At 49.6% G+C, this 25,759-nt stretch overlaps 1 protein-coding gene across 3 annotated transcripts in view; it reads left to right on the forward strand.

The window, feature by feature from the left end:
- Positions 1 to 25,759, forward strand: part of INPP5F (inositol polyphosphate-5-phosphatase F) — a 2,244,937-nt gene that overhangs the window by 1,082,482 nt on the left and 1,136,696 nt on the right. For all 3 annotated transcript variants that reach the window (XR_011268751.1, XM_069611942.1, XM_069611943.1), the window contains exon 9: positions 10,921 to 11,100. Coding sequence is in view for 2 of the 3 variants with exons in the window: in XM_069611942.1 (XP_069468043.1) it covers positions 10,921 to 11,100 (180 nt within the window). In the remaining variant the exon portion in view is untranslated. The remainder of the gene's footprint in view (positions 1 to 10,920; positions 11,101 to 25,759) is intronic.

A 25,759-nucleotide genomic window follows, 5' to 3' on the forward strand; every position in this document is an offset into this window, starting at 1 on the left:
TAGCACAGCCGGGATGGTGATGATCAGGGTTGAGGTGCCTCAGTGGAGCAGTGTGTAGATCTCTGTAGTAGCACAGCCGGGAAGGTGATGATCAGGGTCGAGGTGCCTTAGTCGAGCAGTGTGTAGATCTCTGTAGTGGCACTGCCGGGACGGTGCAGATCAGGGTTGAGGTGCATTGGGGGAGCAGCATGCAGATCTCTGTAGTGGCACAGCCGGGATGTTGCAGATCAGGATAGAGGTGCATTGGTGGAGCAGCGTGCAGGTCTCTGTAGTGGCACAGCCGGAAGAGTGCATATCAGGGTTGAGTACCTTAGTGGAGCAGTGTGAACCGGACATTCATGTAGCAGAGGCTGGTGTTGGTCAGTACTGCAGTACATTGGCAAGCTAAGTGGGTTCAAGGCCTAGAGCAATAGCACGAGCAACGTCAGTACGGCCAACACGTAACTTAGGGCTTGCACTTTTGTGAAAGAGTGAACTTACTGTGTCCATGCAAAGTTCTCTTTATCGCCACTTAATGAACTTGTAAAGGTGCAGATTGTAGCACTGGTTAGCTCCTCCAATGTGTGCACTGGCCCCCAATGCCAGTGTGCTCCCTATAAATACAAAGGAAATAAGCTTATTTCACCATTTGAGACATAACCAGGTCCAGGCCGCACGGCGCTCTGGCTCCGGCAGTGGCAAAGTGGGGCACACCAGAACTTCAGGAAGTTGCCCCTATTCCTGTGCTTATTAAGAAGCATCAACCAAAAAAGCGAGTACTCTTCAAGGCGCTTGCTCGAACACACAAGTGTATCCGCCAAACCGCACCTCCGTACCTCTCTGCAAGAATACACCTCACCACATCTACAAGCCCGACTAGAACGCCCTACTCAAATATGCTCACGTTACCCAAAATCAAGAGAGCCCGAGCAGGAGGTGCCAGCTTCCCCTACCTAGCAGCCCAGCACTGGAACACCCTTCCACCACCCATTCGAGCTGAAAAATCTCATCTAGCGTCCAGAAAAGCTGTAAAAACACGTATCTTCACCTGATCACCTCTGACGGCACCCATCTAGCCTGTAACTACCCTGTAAGAAAATGCACGCTTTATAATGATATGAAAATGTAACCAAGCCTTAAATTATGATGTAACTGTAACTAGGTTGTGCACAAGTAACAGCGCTGCGATGCCAAATGTAACAATAAATAAATAAATAAATAAATAAACCATGCCACCAGGAAGTGTCAGTCCTGCAGGGAGAGGTGGACATTGTGCGTCAGCACGCACTCTAGCAGGTAACCTGGATAGTGTGGACCCCATGGCAAAATCTGTGTGACATGCCACCAAAGCCACCCACACCTGGCAGCCTTTCAGAGGCACTGGTCTGTCGTGAGACCAGCAGGCCACCCGCCTCGTGGTGCTGCGCCAGTGCAGGGTGGCATTGGGGCCGAGCACATGGGGAACCCTTTGGAAGGATGGGGCTGCTAACTCCTGACTTTTAAGGGAGACGTGAGAGAGGGTTTAAAGGGCGAGCACCTGCACTTCTCAGCACTAACCCTTGTAGAAATTACATCACAAATGTTGAGGTGTGTGTGCCTTTTATTGGAGTAACTGCAAATATTGTGCTGAGAAAGAACAAGGTACGAACGTTTGAAGTTGCATAGACCTTCATCAGGGGGTAAAAAGCTAAGAGAGGACAGTGATGAGAGTGTGACACCCACCACTGGAGGGCAGGGAATGTAGTGCTTTGATCCTCTTATCTAAGCGCTATACACCTGCACAGCAGAAGCATTATCTTGCAGATAGAGCGGTGAGAAATACCGCCAGCGTAAAAAAGGCTCACACTGGCCTAGCGAAAGCAGGCCAGTCTTCCATGCCTTCCCAAAGATGGGGGAAACGCTGTCTGACGATGGGCTCCAGTGAATGGGGAAATGTGCGCATTTATGTTCATGATAGAAATAGTGCAGGGTTTGAAAGCTTGAGCAAGCATGCACTGCACTGTAGTGTATTCATTTAATTGCTGAAAACCTCTGCACCAAAAACAAGCCTTTGCCAATCCTGGCTGCATCTTCTGCAGGCCCGACCCTGACTGTCTGCACTGATTCTAACACTGAATGATACTTTTCTCTGCTATGAATAGTGAATCGTCAGTTGCATTAGATATGAGCAAACGAGGTGTGACTTATAGTGTCCATGAGACAGCTTGATGAGAGGAGAGCTCTTACACGCAGCTGTGCAGAACTCTCTGCAGTGCGTGTGCCTGAAGTGGTGCCAGAACCTCTCCGGAGAGCATGATTTATTCATTTTGTAACTTCTCCCTCTCCCAGGGCAGGGCCGTGACCCCAGATTACTCCTTTCCTGTTATCAGTTAACACACAAAGTAAAGAGGTCATGGGCAGCTGCGCAGGCAGGCCCATAAATTGTATGTATACTTTCCCCAAGCAAAGAGGCCCTGTGTGCTCGAGGCCTACCGGGGAAACTCCCGGTGTCCCGGTGGGCCAGTCCAGGCCTGCCGCCCACGTCGCCGCATTACTGAGCCACCCGGCGGCGTCTTCTCTAGGTAGCATCCGCTTTCGTTCCGCTCCCTTCAGCGGAGTGCTGAAGACTTCCTACCGCATTACATTGCTGCCTCCATTTACCATCGGAAAAGCCGTTCTTATTGACTTTCAGAGCTGCATTCCACAGCTTTGTAATTCATTGGCGTCTTATCCTGATTTCGGACGCTAATGTTCCGCCTTCTACACACAGAATGTTTTAAGCCACAGCATAAACTACGGATACCTGCTACTGACTACCTGGATTCAAAGGGGCATCTTACACAACAGGATTAAGGTGAGAGCAGGGACCTTCAGCATTATTGTTACTCGTCTATTATCAACTCTGTTCCCATTCCATCTAAAGAACTATACCAGTCATTGCTTTATTTTGAACTTTTTGAACTACATATTTATCCAGGACATTCACTGCTCTGCACTTCCACCCTTTCAATCAAAAACAGGATTCAGTGCACTGGACTTTGTGGGCGCTACCCTGTGTGCACCATCCCGGATCTAGTGTGGCCCCCGTTCAGTTCGGGTTAGTTTCCCTACTAACTTCCCTTTCCTTTTCGTTGGTTTGTTACTTTGTGTGGAGTTTCCTGAGTGACTGTCTATTCCACAGGTTAGTGTAATTCATTTAGCCTAATATTGACCCCTAATATTCCAATCAGTTTCTAACTCTCCTTGTGTTTCATTCAGCAGGCTGGTGGTTCCTTTACAATAACACGACTTTCCACTGATTCCTCTCTTTCGACTGTTAATGACTTAGTCGAAGAGTGACATCAGTTGGAAGGTCTGAATTCAACGGACTACTCTGTACTCCGAGCCATCTTAGGCAGACTCTACATGTATCCTTTGAATAGACTTTGTGTATCCTTTAAATACTCCGGTATCCTTTATCGGTGTTAGTATTCCTGAAAGCCTGACAGAATCAGAAGCCACAATATGGAGGGTGCTGACCCTTTAACTGTACTCACTCAGCGAGAGGCTGACCCGAGGCAGGAAATGATATCGGCTCAGGATACACTGCGCCATCGCATGGATGTACTACAGGACGCTATGCACGCTTCCCCTCAGGGGGCAACGGGAACCGAACCAACAGCTTCTGGTTCAGATCTCTTTGTTCCACAAAAGGAAGCCGTACAGGTACTTATGCCAACTCATAAGATGGTTACTCCAGCGCTTATTGCGGAGACACTGTGCAAGGGAGACTGGATGTGCTCCCTGGATCTGAAGGACGCATACCTGCATGTGCCGATTTGGCTCAGGATCATGGGCTTTTATTTCCAATACAAGGTTCTACCAATTGGCCTCAATTCAGCCCCCGTGGTCTTTACCAGGCTTATGAATGTAGTGGCAGGCCTTCTCGGGCCCAGGGCCACCAGATATACCCATACCTAGACGACTGGCTCGTCAGGGCGAAATCACTAGAGGCGGTCAAACACACCTCTGCCCTCATGGATATGCTACACGAATTGGGATTCTCAATCAATCTCAAGAAGTCACTGCTGGTGCCGACACAGAGGCTGGCTTTCCTGGGACTCATCTGGGATACAACAACCAAGAGTTTTTCCCTTGTGTTAGGGAGAATTCTCTTATAAGGATAATTTCCAAAACCTAGTGAGTCCCCAAGCAGCTTTGCTGGATTTTTGGGGTTTGTTTTTTTCTCCTGCTAAGAGTGAGGCTCTTTTCCTCCCACTCTTAGGCATGATTTGAGGTATGTCTTTGACTTTTTGTGTGCTTATGGGCTATGGGGTCTTTTACTCCATAGGGTATCATCTGTTTTAGTGTATGTGTTACACAGCACCCTCAGTGCAGTAATACAGGGGTGTCATAGTGACCCCCAAACATAGTCTCCATACCCTGGGACTGACTGCTGTCTCCCAGGGCATGTAAAGTCACCATTGACTTTACTAGTCCAAAATTGTGAACAGAACCAGTACAAACCATCATATTGTGGAAGTACTGGAAGGGGTTAATTCGATTGCCCCTGGGTCTGTTTTCAAGGGGGCACTGTCCAGTCCCCCCTTGTCGAGTTTCTGGCTGGTGGCAGTGGTTACCACGCAAAATATTCCCCCAGAATATTTCCTATGGGATTTTTCCATTGATTTTAAACGCACCACTTTTTGGTGCAATGTTACAGATACCGCTGGTTTATTTATTTAATATTAAATCACCGGTTGGGTCTTTTTGCCAGAACTCTTTTCTAAAATGGCGTTCGTGTCCGTCTCTGTAACTCCAACCAAGGTCGGGCCCTTTGTTCCAGTTTTTGGCGGCTTCTCCACCGAAGCCCTCCAACTGGTGCCGCTCTGTCTGGGTTCCACAGGATGTGTGGGTGGGGGAATTGGCACCCTGGACTGCGTTGCCTTAGCAACCCAAGTTGCACTCTGTTCTGATTGGGCCAGTGGTGAGCCGCGCGGCTCACCACTTAGCATGTTTGAGTGACAGATAGGCTGTTGAATGGGGGTTTTTCTGCATAAAAGCAGAGCTTTTGGGACTGGAACTTCAGAAGTCGCCACAGGACCTAAGAAATCCGAAGAGGGGAGAATCTGAGCCATCTGCAACAACGACACCACCGGTGGAGCCCTGCTGCAACGACCTCACCACTTTCCCGACGACAAGAGAAGATCTTCTGCTGAAAGAGTTTTCTTCCTCTGAGCTGGTGGGATCAACCAGTTCGCCATTTCGCCTTCCAGGGCATCTCTTGGTTGAATCGCCCGTGCCAAGCACCCCGGCGGCCTGATAGCCAAGCTTCACCACTGTGACCGCGAATACCAGGAACGCACCTTTTCACCGACTAACTCCGCGGCTGGTTTCTACCCTGGGCAGTGCAACGACTCCAAGTTTCCTCCTCGACGAGATCCTCTCTTCCCCTGGTCGAAACCACGAACTGCACCCGCTGCCAGACACAACTGTCACTGCTGGAGCTTCATCAACTTTAAAGGTACTGTGTTGCACCTGGCCTCCCTTTCTTCGGTTTGCCCAAGGTGACCCTTAAATCCTTGGCTTTCCAACTGGGTTGGCCCCCAGACCTTCTAACTTTATCTTTTGAACCACCCCAACCTCTCTTGAACATTTCTGCAAAGACTTGAATGCATTTCGCAACTGTGTGATCTTGGGCACATTTCACCTTTCTCCATTTAAAGTGGGCCTGGCCTATGTACTTTGGCTCTACAGTAGACTCTGCCTTCACTAACTTGTTTTGGTCTATTAAGTGTTGGGAACTGTTTTATTTTTATGACCTGCCTTTTTCTCTCCCTTTTACTTAATTATTGGAGTGTCATCTAAGTTACAGGCTCACCTCTGTTTTGACAAAAAGTGGTGTTTTGACTTAGACTTGTCTGATCATTCTGAAGGGAGGTGTGTATACTTTTCTGATTGTGTTTTGAACTTGCTTTGATTAATAGTGCTAGTGTATTTCCTAAAGTGTGTGTTAAATAATTATATACTTTTGATACAAAGCTCTGGTCAGTGTTTGCTTGTTCTACTGTGTTTTTAGCCCTATTGTGTATCCTCTGTATACTGCCTAACTCTTCTTGAGAGAAGTCTGACTGCTCAGCCACAGCTACCAGGTAAATCTGGGTGGTGCAGACTGCTACCAATTGGGTTTACTGCTTACTCCTGTAGTCTTAATCTTCTTCCAGTGGTCCCCAAGGGAACTGCACAGGATTCTGCCTAACACCTTGGAAGACAAGATTGCAGCCATCAGGAGATCCACGAGCCATTTTCTCAGCAGAGAGGTGACCTCAGCTTGTTGGTACCAGCACCTTCTAGGTACCATGGTGGCATTTCTTCTGGCAGTGCCTTACACAAGGCTCAAAATGAGGAGATTGCAGTTGCACTTCGCAGCCTCATGGAATCAGGAGCGGGGTTCCCAGGCAGAACTCGTCAGCATTACTCTGGTTCTCCACCAAGACCTGGTCTGCTGGAGCATGGACTGCAACCTGAGGATAGGCAGACCATTCTAACAACCAGCCCCACAGGCTACCATCACCACAGACTCTTGCTTGGAGTGCTGGGGAGCTACCCTGGACAACCACAGCGTCCACAGCATTTAGTCTCTTCAGGAACAGGAGGCCCATATCAATTGGCTGGAGCTGAAGGCCATCTCTGACTCGTAAGGCCTTCTTACCGCTCATTAGTGGCAAAATGATCCTAGTTGAGGCGGATAACTCCACCAGCATGTATTACATCAACAAGCAGGGTGGAACCAGGTCTCCTCCATGCACCCTCGCAGTCAGCATTTGGGAATGGGCTCTGGCGAATGACATACACTTGATGACACTTCACCTCCCGGGCGAGTCAAACCTGGAGGCGGACAGGCTCAGCAGGTTCGGTGCAGACAGTTTAGAATGGTTTCTGAACGATCAGGTCCTACAGAGGATCTTCAACAGATGGGGTCATCCACAGGTGGACCTTTCCACCACATGGAACAGGAAGTGCCCGCAGTTCGCATCCTGGCTGGGACAGGGTCCCGGCTCTCTCAAAGATGCGTTACAGATACAGTGGAACAGCATGAACTCGTATGCATTCCCTCCCACTCCCCTGATGCACAGGATGATATGCAAGGTAAGGGAGTCCTGGCACCACCTCAGCATCATTCTGGTAGCTCCTTGGTGGCCGGCGAGGCCATGGTTCTCGGAGCTGCTCAGCCTGGCGGACCAGCCTCTGACGCACCTCCCACTGGGCCCAGCTCATCTACTGTCTCAGCAGGGGGGCATGGTCATCTACCCCTCCCGCAGAAGTTAGCGCTTGCAGCGTGGTTCCTGAACAAGTCACATTAAAGCATCTGCATCTTTCGCAGGCTAACCTAGACATCATACAGGGTGCTAGGAGCGATGCTACCAGGAGCCAGTACAAAAGCAAGTGGACTAGGTTTTGCCACAGGGCTGAGTCTGAGGCGGTTGATCCTCTCACATGCTCATTGGACGACATGCTATCCTTCTCTGCCCACCTCACACACTCAGGAGTTCAAATGGACACATGCTGCACCTATTTGGCAGCCATTGCAGCCTACCGGAATTCGGAGGAGGACGTTTTTTTCATCCTCCAACCCGGTGGTTAAAAAAGACATTTTGCGGGCCTCACCAGGCTCTACCCGCCTATCAAGAGGCCACACCCTGTGTGGGACCTTAATGTAGTGTTGGGCGCCTTGGTGCACAAACCTTTCATGCCAATGGCGCCCGTGGACATCAGGCCGGTCACCATCAAGACAGCCCTCTCGTTGGGTCTTGCCTGTAGAGTGAGAGAAATTCAGGCACTAGTTACTTCAGAACCTTACACTACCTTTCACAGAGACAAGGTGGTTCTTAGAATGTACCCCACGTTTTTGCCTAAAGTAATCTTTGTTCCATCTCAATGAGGAGATAGTGTTACCTCCTTTCTTCGCGGTCCCTAAGTACAATGCTCAGGGCGTTTTGCACTCTCGATGTCAGGCCCACCCTGAAATTCTATCTGGACAGGATCAAGTGCTTTCGCAAGTCGGAAGCTCTCTTCATCACCTTTTGGGGGTCAAGGCCACGATATCTGGCATCTAAGGCCTCTATAGCAAGGTGGATGGTTTCAGCCATCAAGGAGGCCTATGAAGGGCAGCAAAAACCGCTTCCGGCAAAAACATGCATGCACATGCAGTCAGAGCCAAGGCCACAGCAGTCTCGTTCCAGAGGCACGTTCCGTGCAGGTCATCAGCATGGCGGCCACCCCTCCGTCCTTCTGCAAACAGTACTGTTTGGATGCCGGCTGCAGCTCAGGTGCAGCATTTGGATAGGCGGTGCTAAGGAACTTGTTTTCTTAAGGAGGGTCACCTCTCCAACCTGGGGCTACCTTTAGTTGTAATCGCCTATACAGTATGGAGGAAAGGGGACGGGACATAGGAGTAATTATAAGTTACTCACCGTACTGACTAACGTACTCCATAGTCTCCTTTCCTCTATACGTCCCACTAGCCTCCCCCCTAATAAATCTGGTGTCATTAGAAAATGGTGATATTGTCGACGCGTCAATGGGGGATTTAGGAGTGGCACTGGTGGGCAGAGTCAGGGGAGCGCATGCTCCCTGGATCGCACCTCTAAATTTAAAGGGGAAGAATATTGTTTCTGGTGAAAAAGGCTCTGTCTCCCGTCCATAGCGAGTGACGCCCATGCAGTGTTGAGGAAAGGGGACTATGGACTAGGAGTACGTTAGTCACTACTGTGAGTAACTTACCATTTTTTCTTTAATAAAACTTGCATAAGCTTTATCAAAGAATGTTTTAATGTGTTTTTGAGAGATCACCTCACTACTCTTCATTGCTCTTACATTTAAAACCTTTAGCACTCGGTATACCTGAATGCAGTGATCAACTGGCAGGGACATGGCACAGGTGTTCCAAAGTGCATCAGTAGCTTTGAGGCCTAAGCAGCAACAGCTCAATAGTGTAATATGTCAGCTGTAAAAGGGGTATAGCAAGAGAATAATTTGCTCAACTCCCACTATTAAAGTACCCTCCATGACCTCTTTCTGTAATCTTCCTCCCCTCTGGAATGCGGGAACTTCTACTTCTGCAATAAATGCACAAAGGCAACATCGGTATTGTGCTCCAGGACTGACTTCTGCTACCCCCAAGAACTAATAATAGTGATATTATCCCTTCACATAGTTCTTTGGGCTCTGCAAAGGGTGAGTCAATATGTACCAAGGCCTGGAAGCATTTCACTTGCCTTTGCTGCTACCCAATAGGGCCCTCTGGTAAATCAATGGAGAGAGCTTGTTTAAATGTTAGCTATTTGGTTCCCTTGCTTAGAAAAGAATAATGTATACTGTGGTGAATCTGGGGTGTTAGTCCCTTCTCCTTTATGGGAGCCACCCCTTGTGCGGCTAGGGTGGTGAGCCCGTAAGGAAGACCCTCCCTAGGGGTCTGGGAAAGTGGGACCTCACTGAGGGTGACTCGCCTCTGGTGCACAAAGACTCCCATTCCTATAAGGAACTCACTAGGAGGAGTACTCTCTCTGCATATATGGAAGTGTAAAAGACTACTGTTACTTCTGTTTTGCATTGCAACCCTGTTGACATTACTTCTTTATTGTTGGCTCAAGGTAATGATGGAATCCCCTTGAACTCGGCAGCTGATGAAAAACAACACACCCCTTTGAAGTACGGCAGCGAGAATAAATAGACGAGGAACCTTGAATGGAGGGGTAAGAATCCTAAGCAGGGGTGTGCCTCTGATCTGCCAATGTCCTGGAGGGGCAGAGCCATGTTACATTGCAGAGCCAGCAGTAACGTGGCGAACTGAAGAAGTGAGGCACCAGAAGGTCGGCTCCGAGAAGGGCGACATTGCCAAGATGGAAACAAGAGCCAGAAACTGACGCAGAGACCAGGGGACAACAAAGGAACTAACCCTCCGCTCTCAGTGTGAGGATCGCGGAAACAGCCGAGAAGGGCAGGAAAAGGAGAATGTCAGAGACACCACCCCACTGGATCACACCCGAAGGCATAGAAGGTTACCAGGGTTACCCATGGTGGAACGAGTCAACTGGAATTAAACAAAGAGAGAGAAATAAGTAATCCAGAGGACCAAAGAGGCCTGAAGAGCCCTAAAGATATGAGACCTTGTTCCCAGACGGTTTCAGGCAATCTATACAAGGCACAATATTAGGAGAAAGAAAAAGTCCAAGTTGGTGGAACTGGGCTATAGGTGTAACCCCTCCCCCCTCAAGAACTTGAGACATTTGGTTTATACAAAGACTTGCAAATCTTCCCGATTAACTTAAAAGAAATTTGAAAACCTTTCTTTTGTGAACTATTAATAACAAACATTTTGTCCTACGGCCAGTACTTTGGGAGAGATCCAAATAACATTGGGTGGATGAAGCAGGCGCTGGGAGGCTCTTGCTTATTTTTGTTTTTCTGAGATTGTAGAGTCTGATAGTGAGTAGGATTTTTGGACTGAGGACTACTTTTTGATTTTGACAATTGACGAGCACACTTAATTTAGTTTTTAGGCAGGCAAATCCCTCTTGGCGATAGGGACAGATGGGCATTTTCATTTTTTAGTTAAATAAAACGCTTGAAATGTTAACCTTGATTACGACTCCTTCTTCTGCTCTGCCACAATACCCAAAACCAGTATATTAGGGAATGGATGAAGGAGAAGGTGGATTAGTATGAGGAAATAAAACCCTTGGTTACGTTAGTATTTCCACTCGCCTCCTTTAATTTTCACACATATAACCATACACTATTTACTTGCAGGCCCCTCAAATTCCCATTAACCGCAAGTTATGTCGTTTCTTCAGTCTTCTAATTTAAACCTTGCAGTTGTGTTGCTCTTAGTTTCTTTAAGTTGTTTTCCGGTCTTGTTTATTCACAACTGTCATCAACACATTAATGGTTACCAAGTGGCTTCATTTTTCTCTCTTGCAGGCATGCGATACAAGCGTAGAGGGGTGGATAAAAATGGCCATGTTGCAAACTATGTCGAAACTGAACAGTTAATCCATGTTCACAATCATACGCTATCCTTTGTCCAGCTACGAGGATCAGTACCAGTCTTCTGGAGTCAGGTGGGATACCGCTACAACCCACGGCCACGCCTTGACAAAAGTAAGTAAATGAAGCTATAACTATCACTGCAAAGCTTTTCAGTATTCATTTGTAAAGCAGAAATCATGTGGCCATGCATATGTAGGCTAAGAAAAGTGATTTGCTTTTGGGAAGAGTTCCTTTGCTTATTCCTACGTCCCGTCCCCTTTCCTCCAATCTGCATGGGCGTCCCTCAGTAGGGACTGGAGACGGAACCTTTCTCACCAGAAAAAACCTTCTCCTTTAAATTTAGTGGCGCGCTGGGGCACGGCCCTCGGAGCATGTGCCATCCTAACTCTGCCCACCGGCGCCACTCCGCAGTTACCTTTTCTGCGTCAACAGGAGCCGGGCCGATTTCAGCAGCGCTCCTGGGTTCGGCTTCAGCCTTGTAATACCATGCGCTCTTCCCCGGATACTTTCTTCTGTCTTGTGTCTTCTTTTTTATCAATTAGGTACTCGGTTCTCTGGCGCCACGCTCCTCTCCGGTGCATGCCGACGTCAGCGGGCTTCAGCAGGTGACAAGCCTGCAAAGGGCTCTTCCCTATGTCCGACCTCCATGCTCTTTGACTCCGCTACCTTGGCCTCGACCACGGCTGGGAGGGTTGTACCGCGTGCAACGCGCTTACACTGCACGCTTTGAAGAACAGGTTAGCTCAGTGGAGGGAGCTCTTCGAGAATTCACCTACAGAGGACTTGAAGGACTTTGTCAGAACCAAGGTAGGGCTGCTTTTTTCCATTGCACCCCGCTAGGGCGACTCCGTCCCGAGGAAACGCCCGAGCAGGAGGAACCTTTCAGGTTCTCGCACCAGCACTGGTACCAAGGCTATTTCAGTTACCCGCCACCAGGCCCAGGGGTCATTAGATCCTTCCGGGGACAGTGCTGAGGGACCGCAAAGTTCTTTTACCGGGTGTCGACCAAAGTGGCTATGCCCTAGTACCAGCCAGAAGTCCGAAGGGGTGGCTGCACGCAGTACTACCGACGATACTGCCGAGGGCAACATGCCTATCAGGCCCCTTCCTGAGGTGCAGGGTAGGTCTCATGCTCCACCGCCAAGAGGACTGGAGGTGGCCAGGCTCAGTAAGCCAAGCACCACGACTTTGGCACGCAGCTCGACAAGATGGTTGCTCGTCCGATACCCCCCCTTGGAGCGGAGCAGGTGGGAGAACGAGTTAAACTCGTCTCCGTCCCCCCTGATCAAGTTTTGGCTGGTGGCAGTGGATACTACTTTTTATATTCAACCGTGAATATTTTCCTATGGGATTTCCCATTGTTTTAGGCTACTATCTTTATTTAATTATTTACAGTAGCCTCGAACATACCGCCGGTTTATTTAATTAATATTAATTCTCCGGTTGGTATTTTTTGCCAAAACTTGATTCTAAATTGGCGTTTGTGTTCTCTTCTGTGACTCCAACCCAAGTCGAGCCCTTTGTTCCACTTTTTGGCAGGCTTCTCCACAGAAGCCCTCCAAAGTGGTGCCACTCTGTCTGGGGTACTTAGGAGGGGTGGAGGCGGATTTAGGCACCCTGGACTGAGTTGCCTAGGCAACTCAAGTCGCACGCCGGCTCACCACTTAGTATGGTTGAGTGACAGCTAGGCTGAGTGAATGGGGGTTTTCTGCATAAAAGCAGGGCTTTGGGGACTGGAACTTCAGAAGTCGCCACAGGACCTAAGAATCCGACGAGGGAGAAGCTGAGCCGGCCTGCCACGACACCACCACCGGTGGAGCCCTGCTGGACCACCTCACCACTTTTCCCAACGACAGAGGAGATCTCCCGCCGGAGAGTCTTCTTCCTTTGACTGGTGGGGATAACCAGTTTCACCGTCTTTTCGCCTTCCCGACGTACCTCGTGGCCGCCTTGCCTTTGCCAAGCACCCCGGCAACCGGGATACCACATTTTACCACGACCGCGAAACAAAGGTACCACCTTTAACCGGAAAACTCCACGGCTCGTTTCTTTCCTGGTAGTGCAACGACCTTCATCTTTCCTCCAAGTCGAGATCTCTTCTTCCCCTGGACGACGACGCAACTTGCACCCACTACCAGGAACAACTGCCACCACTGGAGGATCCTTCCCACTTAAGGTACCGTGTCCCGCCTGGCTTCCCTTGCTAACGACTGTACGGGGTAGATTTAGTCCCTGGCTTTCGAACCTGGGTTAGCCTGGGACACCCTGGCTAAACTTTCCTAAGCCTCTCTAAACCCTTTTTGAACTCTCTGCAAGACTTTCTAAGCCTAGAGTAACTGTGTGATCTTGGGCGCATTTGTGCTCTGCTCTCTCTAAGAGTGGGCCCAGCCTTTGGACTTTGGCTCTTCTGCCTTGCTAACAGTGTTCCTGAACCTTAGAGTGGTGTACCTTTCCATATTCTGTCTTTTTCCCTCCCTTTCTCACAAACTTATTGGAGTGCCATCTAGTTAAGCGCTCACCTCTGTATGAAAATAAGTGGTGTTTTACTGTGACTTATCTGATAAGGAAAAAAGGGGTGTACATATAACAATAGTAACTGTGTTTATAATATTTTACAACAAGAGTGCTGGAGTGTTTCAAACCGTGTGTTTTTAAATAAATAATTATATACTTTGATACCAAAGCTCTGGCCAGTGTTTGCTTGTATTATTCTATCTGAGTGCCTATTGTGTATACTTTGCATACTGTCTAAATCTTCTTGAGGGAAGTCTGACTGCTCAGCCACAGCTACCAGGTAAATCTGGGTGGTACAGACTGCTACCAAGTGGGTTTACTGCCAACACGTGTAGTCTTAAATCTTTTGCAGTGTTCCCTAAGGGAACTGCACAAGTTTCTGCCTAACAGCCCTCCTTTGGCATCTGGGTGTCTAGGTGGGCTGAATGTGAGGGAGGGGTTTAGTCACCCCCCTGCACAGGATCTCCTTGGAGACCCAAGTTGCACTTTATGTCGATTGGCTAAGGTGGTTGTCCAGGCCAGCAACCTCCCTGCTGAGTGATTGACAGCCAGGCTATGTGAATGGGGGATTTTGGCATAAAAGGCAGGACTCTTGGGCTGGAAGTCAGAGTCGCCACTGGAACTACAAGAACCGAAGAGAAGCGGCGAAGAAGACAGCTGCTGCAACTCCCAAGTCCCGGTGAAGCCCTGCTGCAGTCCTGAGCTATCTACCCTTCAACGACAGAGAAGATCCAGTCCGGAGTCTTCTTCCCTTGAGCCTGGTGGGATCCACTAGCTCACCTTTCTTCAGCCAGAGAATCCTCTTCTGGGTCAAAATCGCTGCACTGTGCTGTAGTGGTCCGGATAGCCATCAGAAGAGCCCTCTCCTGATTTAATGGAGCGCACCTTTTATTCACCGTTGCTTAGCTGCTGCTGGCTTCATCCCTGGTGCAGATCGCTCCAGACGTCGTCCTTCTTGTCCCCATGACTGAAGCTCCAGAAACCATGAGTCTGCAGAAACTACCTGGAATAACTGCCGTGGCACCAGCTTTTTTTAATTGAATACGGTACTGTGTCCATTTGGTCGTTCTCTCAGTCCGACCTTGAGGAATTGGGGTGAACCCTTTTCCGTTACAAAGGCTTGTCCTTTCTTCCTTCCCCCTTATAACTTTTCCTTCCGTTGGACAATATCCAGTACTCCTGGCAAACTTAAATTGCAAACCGATTCTAACCGTGTGATCCTCGGCAACTGAGCCTTTTGCTCCAATTGACACTGGCGCAGGCCTATTGACTTTTATTTACCTCTTAGAAGACGTCCATTGATTCCATTGCCTTGACAAAAGTATTGCCTATGATTTTATCCACCATTCCCTTGTTTTTAAATTCTAAAGTACAAAGTGTGTTTTAACTGGTGTGTGTTTCTACTCGCGGGTACGTGTTAGTGTTGCAACACCGGTCTGTCAAATCCTAATCTACTTACCTTGAATTTGCCTGAACACAAGGGATTGGTTGTGTAGTATATTTACAGTGTGGTTTGATTTAATAGAAGTTAAGTGTTTTATGAACAGATGGTTTAAAAATAAATGTACTTATATTTTTTAACCAGAAACCTTGAGTCAGTGTTTGCCTGAGTCACAGTAATTGTAGTCCTTTGTGTAATCCTTATTGCTGCTCATTTGCTCTTGAGATAGATCTGGCTGCTCTGCTACTTCTACCACTATAATTGTGTAGTATGGGCTTGTACCAAAGGTGAAATTGTACTACCACCTGTAGTCTTAATCTTGTGTAGTTGTCCCTAAGGGTACTGCACAGGATTCTGCCTAACAGGTGCCTTGGCGCACAAACCTTTCGGACCAATGGCGTCTGCGGACATCAGACTGGTCACCTTTAAAACCGCTTTGTTGGTGGGTCTCACCTCCTCTCGTAGAGTCGGCGAGATCCAGGCACAGGTGGCTTCAGAACCCTACACTACTTTTCACAAGGATAATGTGGTCCTGAGAAACCCACCCCGCGTTCCTACCTAAAGTAGTCTCTGCTTTCCACCTAAATGAGGAGATAGTGTTACCCATGTTTTTCGCTGACCCTAAGGACAATGCTTAAAGGGTCTTGCACTGTCTGGATGTCAGACGCGCTCTGAAATTCTATCTGGGCAGGACCAAGTGCTTCCGCAAGTCGGACGCTCTATTTGTCACCTTCGTAAGATCAAGGCTTGGGTGCTAGGCCTCCATGGCGTCTATGGCATGGTGGATGGTTTCCGCCATCAAGGAGGCCTATGTGGGGCAGCACAAACCACTTCCGGCTAACATGCATGCCCATGCTGTCCGAGCCAAGGCCATGGCAGTCGCATTCCAGAGACGGGTCCCGTGGCAGGTCATCAGGAGGGCGTCAATGGGGACTGAGGAGTGGCGCTGGTGAGTGGAGTCAGGGGAGCGCATGCTCCCAGGGCTGTGCCCCCGTGCGCCTCTAAATTTAAAGGGGAAGAATGTTTTTTCTGGTGAAAAAGATTCCGTCTCCCGTCTCTAGCGAGGAACTCCTGTACGGAGGAAAGGGGACTATGGGCTAGGAGTACTTTAGTCACTACGGTGAGTAATTATTAATTTATCTTCTCCTAGGTGCCTTTATTGTGATGAATAATCGTTTACTGTTCCTTTGGTGATATGTTGTCGAGGACATGTCCAGTGGATGTTATGAAGTAGAGGAATGTCATGGCATATGTCGATGATTTCTTTAGGGAAAAACCTTCTCATCAGAGTTTGATGTTCACATTCTTATTATTGTTAGGGTATTTATTGAGCACGGCCTATCTTTGGGAAGTAACAGAGTGCTTCACAATCGAATGGGGGTTGTCATTTGTGTCTAAGGAAGGGGTGACATTGGAGTCTGTTCTTAAAGCTGTGTCGTGTTATGCTAGTGTACATCAGATGCTACCACTTCCCATTATGGGTTTCTCCTACCTCATTAAACCATGATCCACTGGTAAATATCACTTTTTATTCCTGCAATAATACAGACTATGGTGGGTCCTATACTATTTATTAGCATTATACTATGTCAAATTCAGCTGTGAATGAGCAGAGGCCAGACTTCCACCACTTTTGCCCCTGGGCATGTGCCTTCCTTTCAAGATAGAATATATTTTATTAGAGCACTGTTTTGTACCTTTTGGTTGTAGATTTCTGGAGCACGTTGATCTACGTTTTTCTGAGTGTACAGTTGAACTTCAACACATTGTGATGTTAAGTTCCTCAGATCTCCCAGTATTATTTTCAAGACTTGGTTCTCTTTTCCGTTATGGGATCTTCATTAATATTCATGAATGCTGTCGTACAACTGGAAACATGCAATATAGAGAAAAGTCTACTCTCAGGATATACTTGCCTTTCTGACTTTACTGTTTTTTCAAAGCAATTAACAATTTACCTTGAGAAAGCGCATCACACTAGTGCTATTTTACAGTAAAGTATATCCTGTATATTAATAAGCATTGATAAAGCTAACATTTTTAGTTTTTGTGTAGGCATAAACTTGGCATTTTCCAGGGTCTGCTCTAATGGTACTTCATGTGGTCATCATGCTAATTTCGGATTATGTGTCCATAAAACATGCATAACATCAAGCGCATCAGAATCATGTTATTAAACCAATAACTACATCATAAACAGTATAAAAACACGCTCCCAATAAATCCCCCTCTCCTATTCCATGCTTTCTTGAAAAAATTGGCCAAGGCAAAATGAATTTGGCGAGAACAACAGATACATCATTGCTGGTGAATGGTGCCTCAAGCCACTGCTTGCAAGAATCCCCACTAGTAGGGATTTCCTTATGTCCATATAAAAAGGGCAAAAGAACCCCTGATGGATCAGGGTCTGCACCTCCCCACAAGACATGTATTAGTACTCTCAATGGGATTTTTGTCCATTTGTATGACTGTCCTAACTAGTAAAATATTAGGCCTAGCTCAGGTAAGAAAGAATCAGTGCTGTACTCTTACGCCCCGTCCCTTTTCCTCCATACTGCATGGGCGTCCCTTCCAAGGGACGGGAGACGGAAATTTTTCACCAGAAAAAAACCTTCTTCCCCCTTTAAATTTAGAGGCGCCCTGACTCCGCCCTCCGGTGCCACACCCCAGTCCACTTTTTCTCGTCAACAGTAACGGACCGAATTCACCAGCCCTCTTGGGTTTGGCTTCGGCCATGTAATTCCACGCGCTGATACTTCCTCTTTGGTTTTTTTTGTATTTTTATCATTCAGGTACCTGGTCCTCAGGCATCGCGCTCCTCCCCGGCTCATGTCGACTTCCACAGGGTTCAGCAGGTGTCCATCCTGCAATGGGCTCTTCCCAACTTCAGACCCCCACACCCTCTGCCTACGTTTCCTTAGCCCAGACGATGGTTGGCAAGCTTGTACAGCGTGTGGCTCGCTGTCATCGAAAACGCTGAAGAACAGACTGGCCAGGTGGAGGGAGCTCTTCCAGAAGTTGCCTCCAGAGGACCTCAAGAACTTTGTGAAACACTGAGCCATGCCCAAGGTAGGGCCGCTATTTTCCATCGCACCCCGTAAAGGAGACTCCTTCCCAAGGACTCTCCCGAGCGGGAGGGACAGTTCAGGTCCTTTTACCAGCACGTGCACAGAGGCTGCTGCAGCTACCAGCCTTCGCACCGAGGGATCCTTGGATCCTCCCGGTGGCAGTGTTGAGGGACCGGAAGGTTCTTGTACCGGATTGTCATCCGAGGGCCTCAGCCCTTGTACCGGCAATATGTCTGAGGGGCTATGCCCTAGTACCGGCAATACGTCCGAAGGGGTGCCTAGACGCAGCTCTACCGACCCCGGGTCGAGGGTGTCACCCCTACTGGGCCTAGGCCCGAGGAGCAGGGTAGGCGTCGTGATCCACACGCAAGAGTTTTGAAGGAGGCTGGGCCCAGCGAGCCGAGCAACACGTGGCAGGCAGCTCGACAAGATGGCCACGGTGCCAGACAGAGGCACCCGTCTGACGCCATCCTAGGAGTTTGCCGAAGAACGAGCATCAAGGTGGGACTGGCCTCAACCAGGTACGTGGCCTACAGCCTATCCTTCTTATGCGCAGGGCAGCTTCCCACTGCGTCCATACTAGCAGGGTATGCAGCGGCTTTAGCAGCTCTCGGCTACCCCGTCGGTACCCCCTACCAACTCTCTGGCCAGTGTAGAGGGGTTCTCCGTACCCGCCTCTGCCTCCTTCTCAGCCTCCAGCCGAGGTCACTGTAACCCAGCCTCCGGCTACTCATCCACCTCCGCAGGATCCTCCTGATCCACATGATATGGATGAGGAGGAGGATCCGGACAGGCCATCCTCAGCCAGGGCCTTCCACGAAAGTCTAGCTGTGCTGGCGCAGTACCTGGGTATACCCCAACCCGAGGTTGAGCATCCGGCAGAGGGAGTTCTGGCTGAAGTCCTCACGCGATGCCCCTCTGCCAAAACGGGGATTCCACTACAAACCGATGTAGTCTCCCTGGCCAAGAAGGGTTGGCTCAAGCCCCACTCGGTCCAGCAGGTCAATCGTCGCCTAGACGCCAAGTACAGGCAGATGGAGGGGGATACACTCTTGCTCTCGGCCCATCCTCAGCCACACTCCTCGGTGATCACTGCTGCATCGCTATACTGCAAGCCTCAGTTGTCCTCAGCCTCCTCCTGTGCGAAGCTGCTACTCTAGAAAGAAACTCTATTCCAACGTGTCCTTGCATCTTCGTCAGGCCAACGCCGATGCCATGCTGGCAGCCGCTAACCAAAGATTAGGGCGGGAAATTGCGGGCTTCCTCCGGGAACTCCCTACGCAGAGCAAATGGCGTTTTAAGGCGGGGCTGGCTGAGGCCAAGCTGGTGGCGCAGGACCTCATGGAATCCACCGTGGCCCATATTGACACCTCTGGCCGTGCCATCTGTATCGCCACAGACATGAGAAGGACAGCCTTGCTCCGGCAGACAAATTTCAACCCGGACGTCCATGAACGCATATTAGATCTACCGTACGAGGGTGGGGGGGCTTCTTCCACTCCACCACGGACGAAGAGCTGGGCAAAAAGAAAAACGGCTCACAAAAGGCCAAGTATTTATCCATCATGACAAAGACCACGCCCAAGTCGTACACCCAGTCACAGCAGCGTTCTGACAGGGGGCGTGCGTGTGGAGCGTTCCATGGCTTCCAGGAATGGAGATCCAGGCAGCCGGAGCGCTCGCCGTCTCAGAGCCGGCGAAAGCAACAAACAGGTGGTGGGGGACTCAGGGCTTATTCCAGTCCCCCTCCTCCGCGACAGCCTCCGAGGGAGAGAAGGCATGACAGGCCCCTTCGGGTCCACGTGTCTCCGGTGGGGGGCAGGCTGCTCTCCATGCACATTTCTGGCGCCAGAATTTCGAGGACCCCTGGATCCTCTCCGTAGTATCCACGGGTACCGCCTACCCATCCCAGCCTCTCTTCCCTCCTCCCCTCCACTCCCTCAGGTTGGGACAGCAACTTTTCTGGCGGAGATACGGTCGCTCGTAGACAGCCAAGAAGTGGAGGAAGTCCCAGCCTTTCAGCGAGGCTTGGGCTTTTACTCCAGGATTTGCGCCATTCAGAAGAAAAACCAGGCGGGCCTGAGAGTTGTGCTGGACCTTTCCGCCCTCAACCTCTACTTACCCCTACATAAATTCAAGATGGTTACGCCAGCTTTTATAGCAGATACATTGTGCAAGGGAGACTGGATGTGCTCCTTGGATCTGAGGGACGTGTACCTGCACATCCTGATTTGGCAGCCCCATTGTTCTTTCCTATGCTTCAGGATCATTTGCTACCATTTTCAATACAAGGTCCTCCCTTTAGGCCTCAACTCGGCCCCCAGGGTCTTTACCAGGCTAATGAATACAGTGGCTGCCCACCTGTGCAGGGCCTCCACCTCTACCTATACCTCGATGACTGGCTCGTCAGGGCTACATCTCTGGAAGCGGTCCTCCACTCCGCCCATGTCCTTATGAACATCTGGGCTTCTCCCTCAATCTCAAGAAGTCGCAGCTGCATCCCACGCAGACTGTCATTCTTGGTTCATCTGGGACATGTGATCCGAGAAGGTATTTCCTTCGGAGGACAAGACCTTGACCATCAAGAGGGCCACCTCCACTTGCTCGGCAGAGAGGTGACTTTGGCTTGGTGGTACCAGCATCTCCTGGGTCTCTTGGCGACGGTCCCGTTAGCCGTTCCACACACGAGATCGAGGATGAGGAGGATTCAGCTGCACTTCGCAGCATCATGGAAGCAGAAGCGGGGGTCCCAATCCGAGATGATCAACGTTCCTCCATCTCTCCACCCTGACCTAACATGGTGGTCCAGGGACTGCAACCTACGGATGGGCAAGCCCTTTTGGCGCCCTCCCCACAGGCCACCATCACTACAGACTCCTCGCTCGAGGGCTGGGTAGCCACCCTGGACGATCTCTCCGTCCACGGCACCTGGACTCGACAGGAGCAGGAATACCACATCAATTGGTTAGAGCTGTACGCCATCTGGCTAGCGCTCAGAACATTCCTACCACTTCTCAGGAGCAAGGTTGTCCTCTAGACAGACAACTCAACCAGCATTTACCATGTCAACAAGCAGGGAGGCACCAGATCCCCCTCCTCTGTGCAGACTGGCAATCAGCATGTGGAGTGGGCCCTGGAAAATGACATATACCTCACGGAAGTACACCTCCCGGGGGGAAGCCAACCTGGAGGCAGACAGGCTCAGCAAGTTGGGAGGGGACAATTACGAGTGGCAACTAAACGACCTTGTCATTACGGAGATCTTCATGGTGGGGTCATCCCCAAGTGTATCTCTTTGCCACTTGGCACAACAAGAATTGCCCTCAGTTCGCCTCCTGACAGGGACAGGCCCCCGGCTCCCTGGGCGATGGATTTTGGCTTCAGTGGAATGGCATGAGTGCTTACACCTTCCTGCCCACTCCGCTGATTCACAGAGTGATTTGCAAGATCAAGGAGTCTCACCAACTCAACATCAGTCTAATAGTTCCATGGTGGCCGGCCAGGCCATGGTTTTCAGAGCTGCTCAGCCTCTCAGGGGTGCCTCTAATTCACCTCCCGACGGGCCCAGCACATCTTCTCACTCAACAGGGGGGCAGGGTCATCCACCCCACCCCAGAGAAACTAGCCCTCACAGCGTGGTACCTGAGCAGGTAACGCTGCAGCACCTGAGCCTCTCACAGGCTAATCTGGAAATCAAACAGGGCGCAACGAGCAAGGCTACCAGTAAATGGACCAGATTCTGCCACGGGGCAGACTCTACGGAAATCGACCCTTTGGCATGTTCTTTGGACATCGTGCTCTCCTTCTCGGAGAACCTCGCTCACTCTGGGGTGCAGGTGGACACCTGCCGTACATACCTCACAGCCATTGGGGCTTACAGGAACTCGGAGGAGGGGGATCTTCTCCTCCTCCAATCCTATCGTCAAGAAACATCTGATGGGGCTCGCAAGGCTCTATCTGCCCGTCAAGAGGCCGCACCCTGTGTGGGACCTCAACTTAGTATTGGGCGCACAAACTGCTTGAGCCAATGGCGTCCACGGACATCAGGATGGTCACCATCAAGACGGCCCTGCTAGTCGTCCTCACTTCGGCTTGTAGAGTTAGCGAAATACATGTGTTGTTCGCCTCTGAGCCATATACCACATTTCACAGGGACAAAGTGGTCCTGCGGACACGCCCGGCATTTCTGCCCAAGGTGCCGTCTGCTTTCCACTTGACGAGAAGATATCCCTTCCTACGTTCTTTCCTGATCCCAATGATAAAGCACAGAGGGTGCTGCACTGCCTGGATGTCAGGCGTGCCCTGAAATTCTTCTTGGTCAGGACCAAGGTCTTCGGCAAATCGGACACCCTGTTTGTCACGTTTGGAGGCTCAAGACCAGGCTATCGGGCCTCCAAAGCCTCCATATCCTGCTGGATGGTCTCCGCCATCAAAGAAGCATATGAGGGCCTGCACAAGCCGCTCCCGGGCCAAAATGCATGCCCACGCAGTCAGGGCCAAGGCAACGGCCATCGCATTCCAACGCCATGTCCCTTGGCAAGTCATAAGCAAGGCGGCCACTCTGGCCACTCCCTCGGCTTTCTGCAAGCATTACTGTTTGGATGCCAGCTCTAGATCTGATGCAGCGTTTGGACAGGCGGTTCTCAGGAACCTATTTGCTTAAGGGGGGGCTCCTCTACACCCTGGGGCTACGTTCAGTTGTAATCGCCCATACAGTATGGAGGAAAGGAGATGGGACGTAAGAGTAATTATAAGTTACTCACCGTAGTGACTAACGTGCTCCTAGTCCTTAGTCCCCTTTCCTCCATACGTCCCATCAACCTCCCCCTAATAATACTGGTGTCATTGGGCAATGTTAAATCTATTGTCGACCGTCAATTGGGACTGAGGTGTGTCGCTGGAGGGCGGAGTCAGGGCAGCGAATGCTCCCGGGGCCGCACCTCGCGCGCCTCTAAATTTAAAGGGGAAGAAGGTTTTTTTCTAGTGAAAAAGGTTGTCTTCCGTCCCCTGGAAGGGAAGTCCATGCAGTATGGAGGAAAGGTGACTAAGGACTAAGAGTATGTTAGTCACTACGGTGAGTAACTTATCATTTTTACAGGGACCTGCAAAAAGTAACCTGCTGGGTCCTCTACTGGGGCTTATGGAATGTACAATCTCACCTGTGGTTTTAAAAGCTCTGAATCCTCTCTCCAAGAAGTGCAAAACCTTCTTTTTGAGCCCCCATTTAGAGATATTCCCAAAAGTATTAGGGTTCACAAAATAGGAATAGATAGTTTATTCAGTGTGAGCTTTATATGCAAAACCCATACAACTTTGATAGCCACCAAGGGAAATGATATCAGGTAGTTGGTCACATGCTGACCAGTCCATAGAGCCTGCCATGCTTGACTTGGTCTCGGAACGATCGTAACACTCAAATATGTAGTTTCAGTTTCAATGTGTACTGAGTAGGTTGCAGTGACAGGAGCAACCATTAATGCGCTGTTTTTATTTAGATGTAAGGATTGGCAATAGGTATTTTAGTATAGGCCCTTTTACTTTGACTAGACACCACTAGGACTGCGTTATTATTATTTGATGGTCGTAGCTTGCTTCCATCTGTAGATTTAGGTTTATATAGGTGTTTATCACAGCTTTGTTGAAGTTCAATAAACACCCTTGAACTATGGTCACTTGTCTGTCTTACTGTTGATACCATGCCTTCCTTACACACCTCACACTGTGACATCATTATTACCCCCGGTCCTTTCGAAGAGCACAGAGCTCCCAAACAGGATGACAGGAAAGCCTGCTGAGTTTGCCTCCTCCCGTCACCAACTGAAAAGTGCCCAGATTACTTCCACCCTGCAGATGGGCATGCAGGGAAGCTATACTGCCTTCAGCAATGTCTCACAGAACACTGGGCAGGCACACCAGCACTCTCTTGGGCTGATGCTGACTGCACCCCTTTACAATGGCTGCAGCGCTGGTCCCCGCAGCTGACCCTGCTCCACCAAGATAGATAACATATGGGGCATCCCTCATTGGTGCTAAACATATGGGAATCCCTCATTGGTGGTAGACTTCCATGACATCACACACGTACCTGGCTGGTGCCCACTACAAAGAACTTCTGCAGCACCAACGGCGCTGCCAACTATTCTGACACAATGATTGCATATTCGCTGCCCTTCTTCAGGAGTCCCAAGTGGCAAAAACATCTACCAGCTTGGCAATCAATTACAAAAGACAACTGTGTGCACGCTCAGTAATGAATGGTCAGGTTCTGAAGTTCAACAGTTATCCACCAAGCATCCCTCGACGAAAGGCCCACAACACCTGATCCACCTTGTTCAGGGAGTATCGTAACACTTGATGAAGAATTCCATACAGAAGAGGACTGGGCAACAGCTGGGAAAAGTAATGTATTCCTAGTTCTTACTACCCGAGACGGGAACTCCCGCCTTTTCTATCTACACTTCTAGGCAGCAAAGAGATGGAAAGGAAAGAAATCTTTAGAGCACTGACACTCAATCAGATTTTCACACACCTTTTAGAGCATGACTGGCTACGTGTGTAAGAATGTCAAAATGCATACTTTCACAGAAAACAATGGAAGCTCTTGGGGTTTCTGGTCATTATTGACCAGACTCATCAGCTTTTCCAAATCTACTTCTCTAACCAAATCTCCACAAGGAACCCTGCTAAGTAAACACCTCTTTCGAGTACAAAGGTGTTGTATTGTGCTTGGGGTGAATGCAGAAGTATTTGATGGAAGACGGAATGTTATGGTGTGAGTGAGGGAATGCTTATGTTTGTTTGTTGAATTTATATAGCGCTTTACAATATAACAGATACAAAGTGAGAGAGCATATTTACAAACATGAACAGGTCATTGAACAATAAGTAGAACTATTTACGAGGGGGGAGAGGGGATATGGTGGAGGAGGGGTAGGTGAAGGAGTGACGGTGTAGGATTTGAGGTAGAGGGGGGAGGGGATGGGAAGGGAAGTGGGAGTGATCTGGCATCCTCGTTGCCTTTAAGTAGTATTTGTTACTAATTTAATGTTTGAGGGGAAGGAGAGAGGGTGGGGGGAGAGGAGGAGGGCCAGGGTAGGAGAGGAGGGGTAGGGAAGTCAGGGGGGGGGGTGTAGAAGATGAGCTTTCAGGGAGTGGCGGAAGGATGAGTAGGTAGGGGTGGAGCGGATGGAGAGTGGGAGGGAGTTCCAGTCTAGGGGGGCCAAGAGTTGGAAGGAGCGGAAGCGTGAGGAGGCACATGGGGCTCAGGGTACAGTGAGGAGGTAGAGGTTTGCTGAGTAGAGAGAGCGGGAGGGGGAGTAAAATGAGAGGAGGGAGGAAAGGTAGGGGGGCGCCAGGTCATGGAGAGATTTAAAGACAAGACAGAGGAATTGAAATTTCAGTTGTGAGAGGAAGGGAAGCCAGCCAAGTTGAGAGAGAGAGGAAGAAATAGTCTTGAGGGCCAAGGAGGCATAGAGTACGGATAGATGAGTGGTAGATGGATTTTAGGGGAGTTAGGTGAGAGACGGGGAGTCCAAAGAGGAGAGAGGAGCAGTAGAAGAAGCCGGAGAAAATGAGGGAGGAGATTAGGAGTTTGGAAGCATGGAATGTGAGAGAGGTGCAGATCTTGCGGATGTTGCAGTTGGAGAGCCCCTGCCGGGGTAAAGGGAGCCAGTGTCTGTTCCTAGTATATGTTCATACTAAGCTAACCTAATTTAGCCTGAGTATCTATAATAAAGTAAATGGAACT

This window comes from Ambystoma mexicanum, chromosome 8 (assembly GCF_040938575.1).
Source record: "Ambystoma mexicanum isolate Mex_15411 chromosome 8, UKY_AmexF1_1, whole genome shotgun sequence".
In the NCBI taxonomy this organism is placed as follows: domain Eukaryota; kingdom Metazoa; phylum Chordata; class Amphibia; order Caudata; family Ambystomatidae; genus Ambystoma; species Ambystoma mexicanum.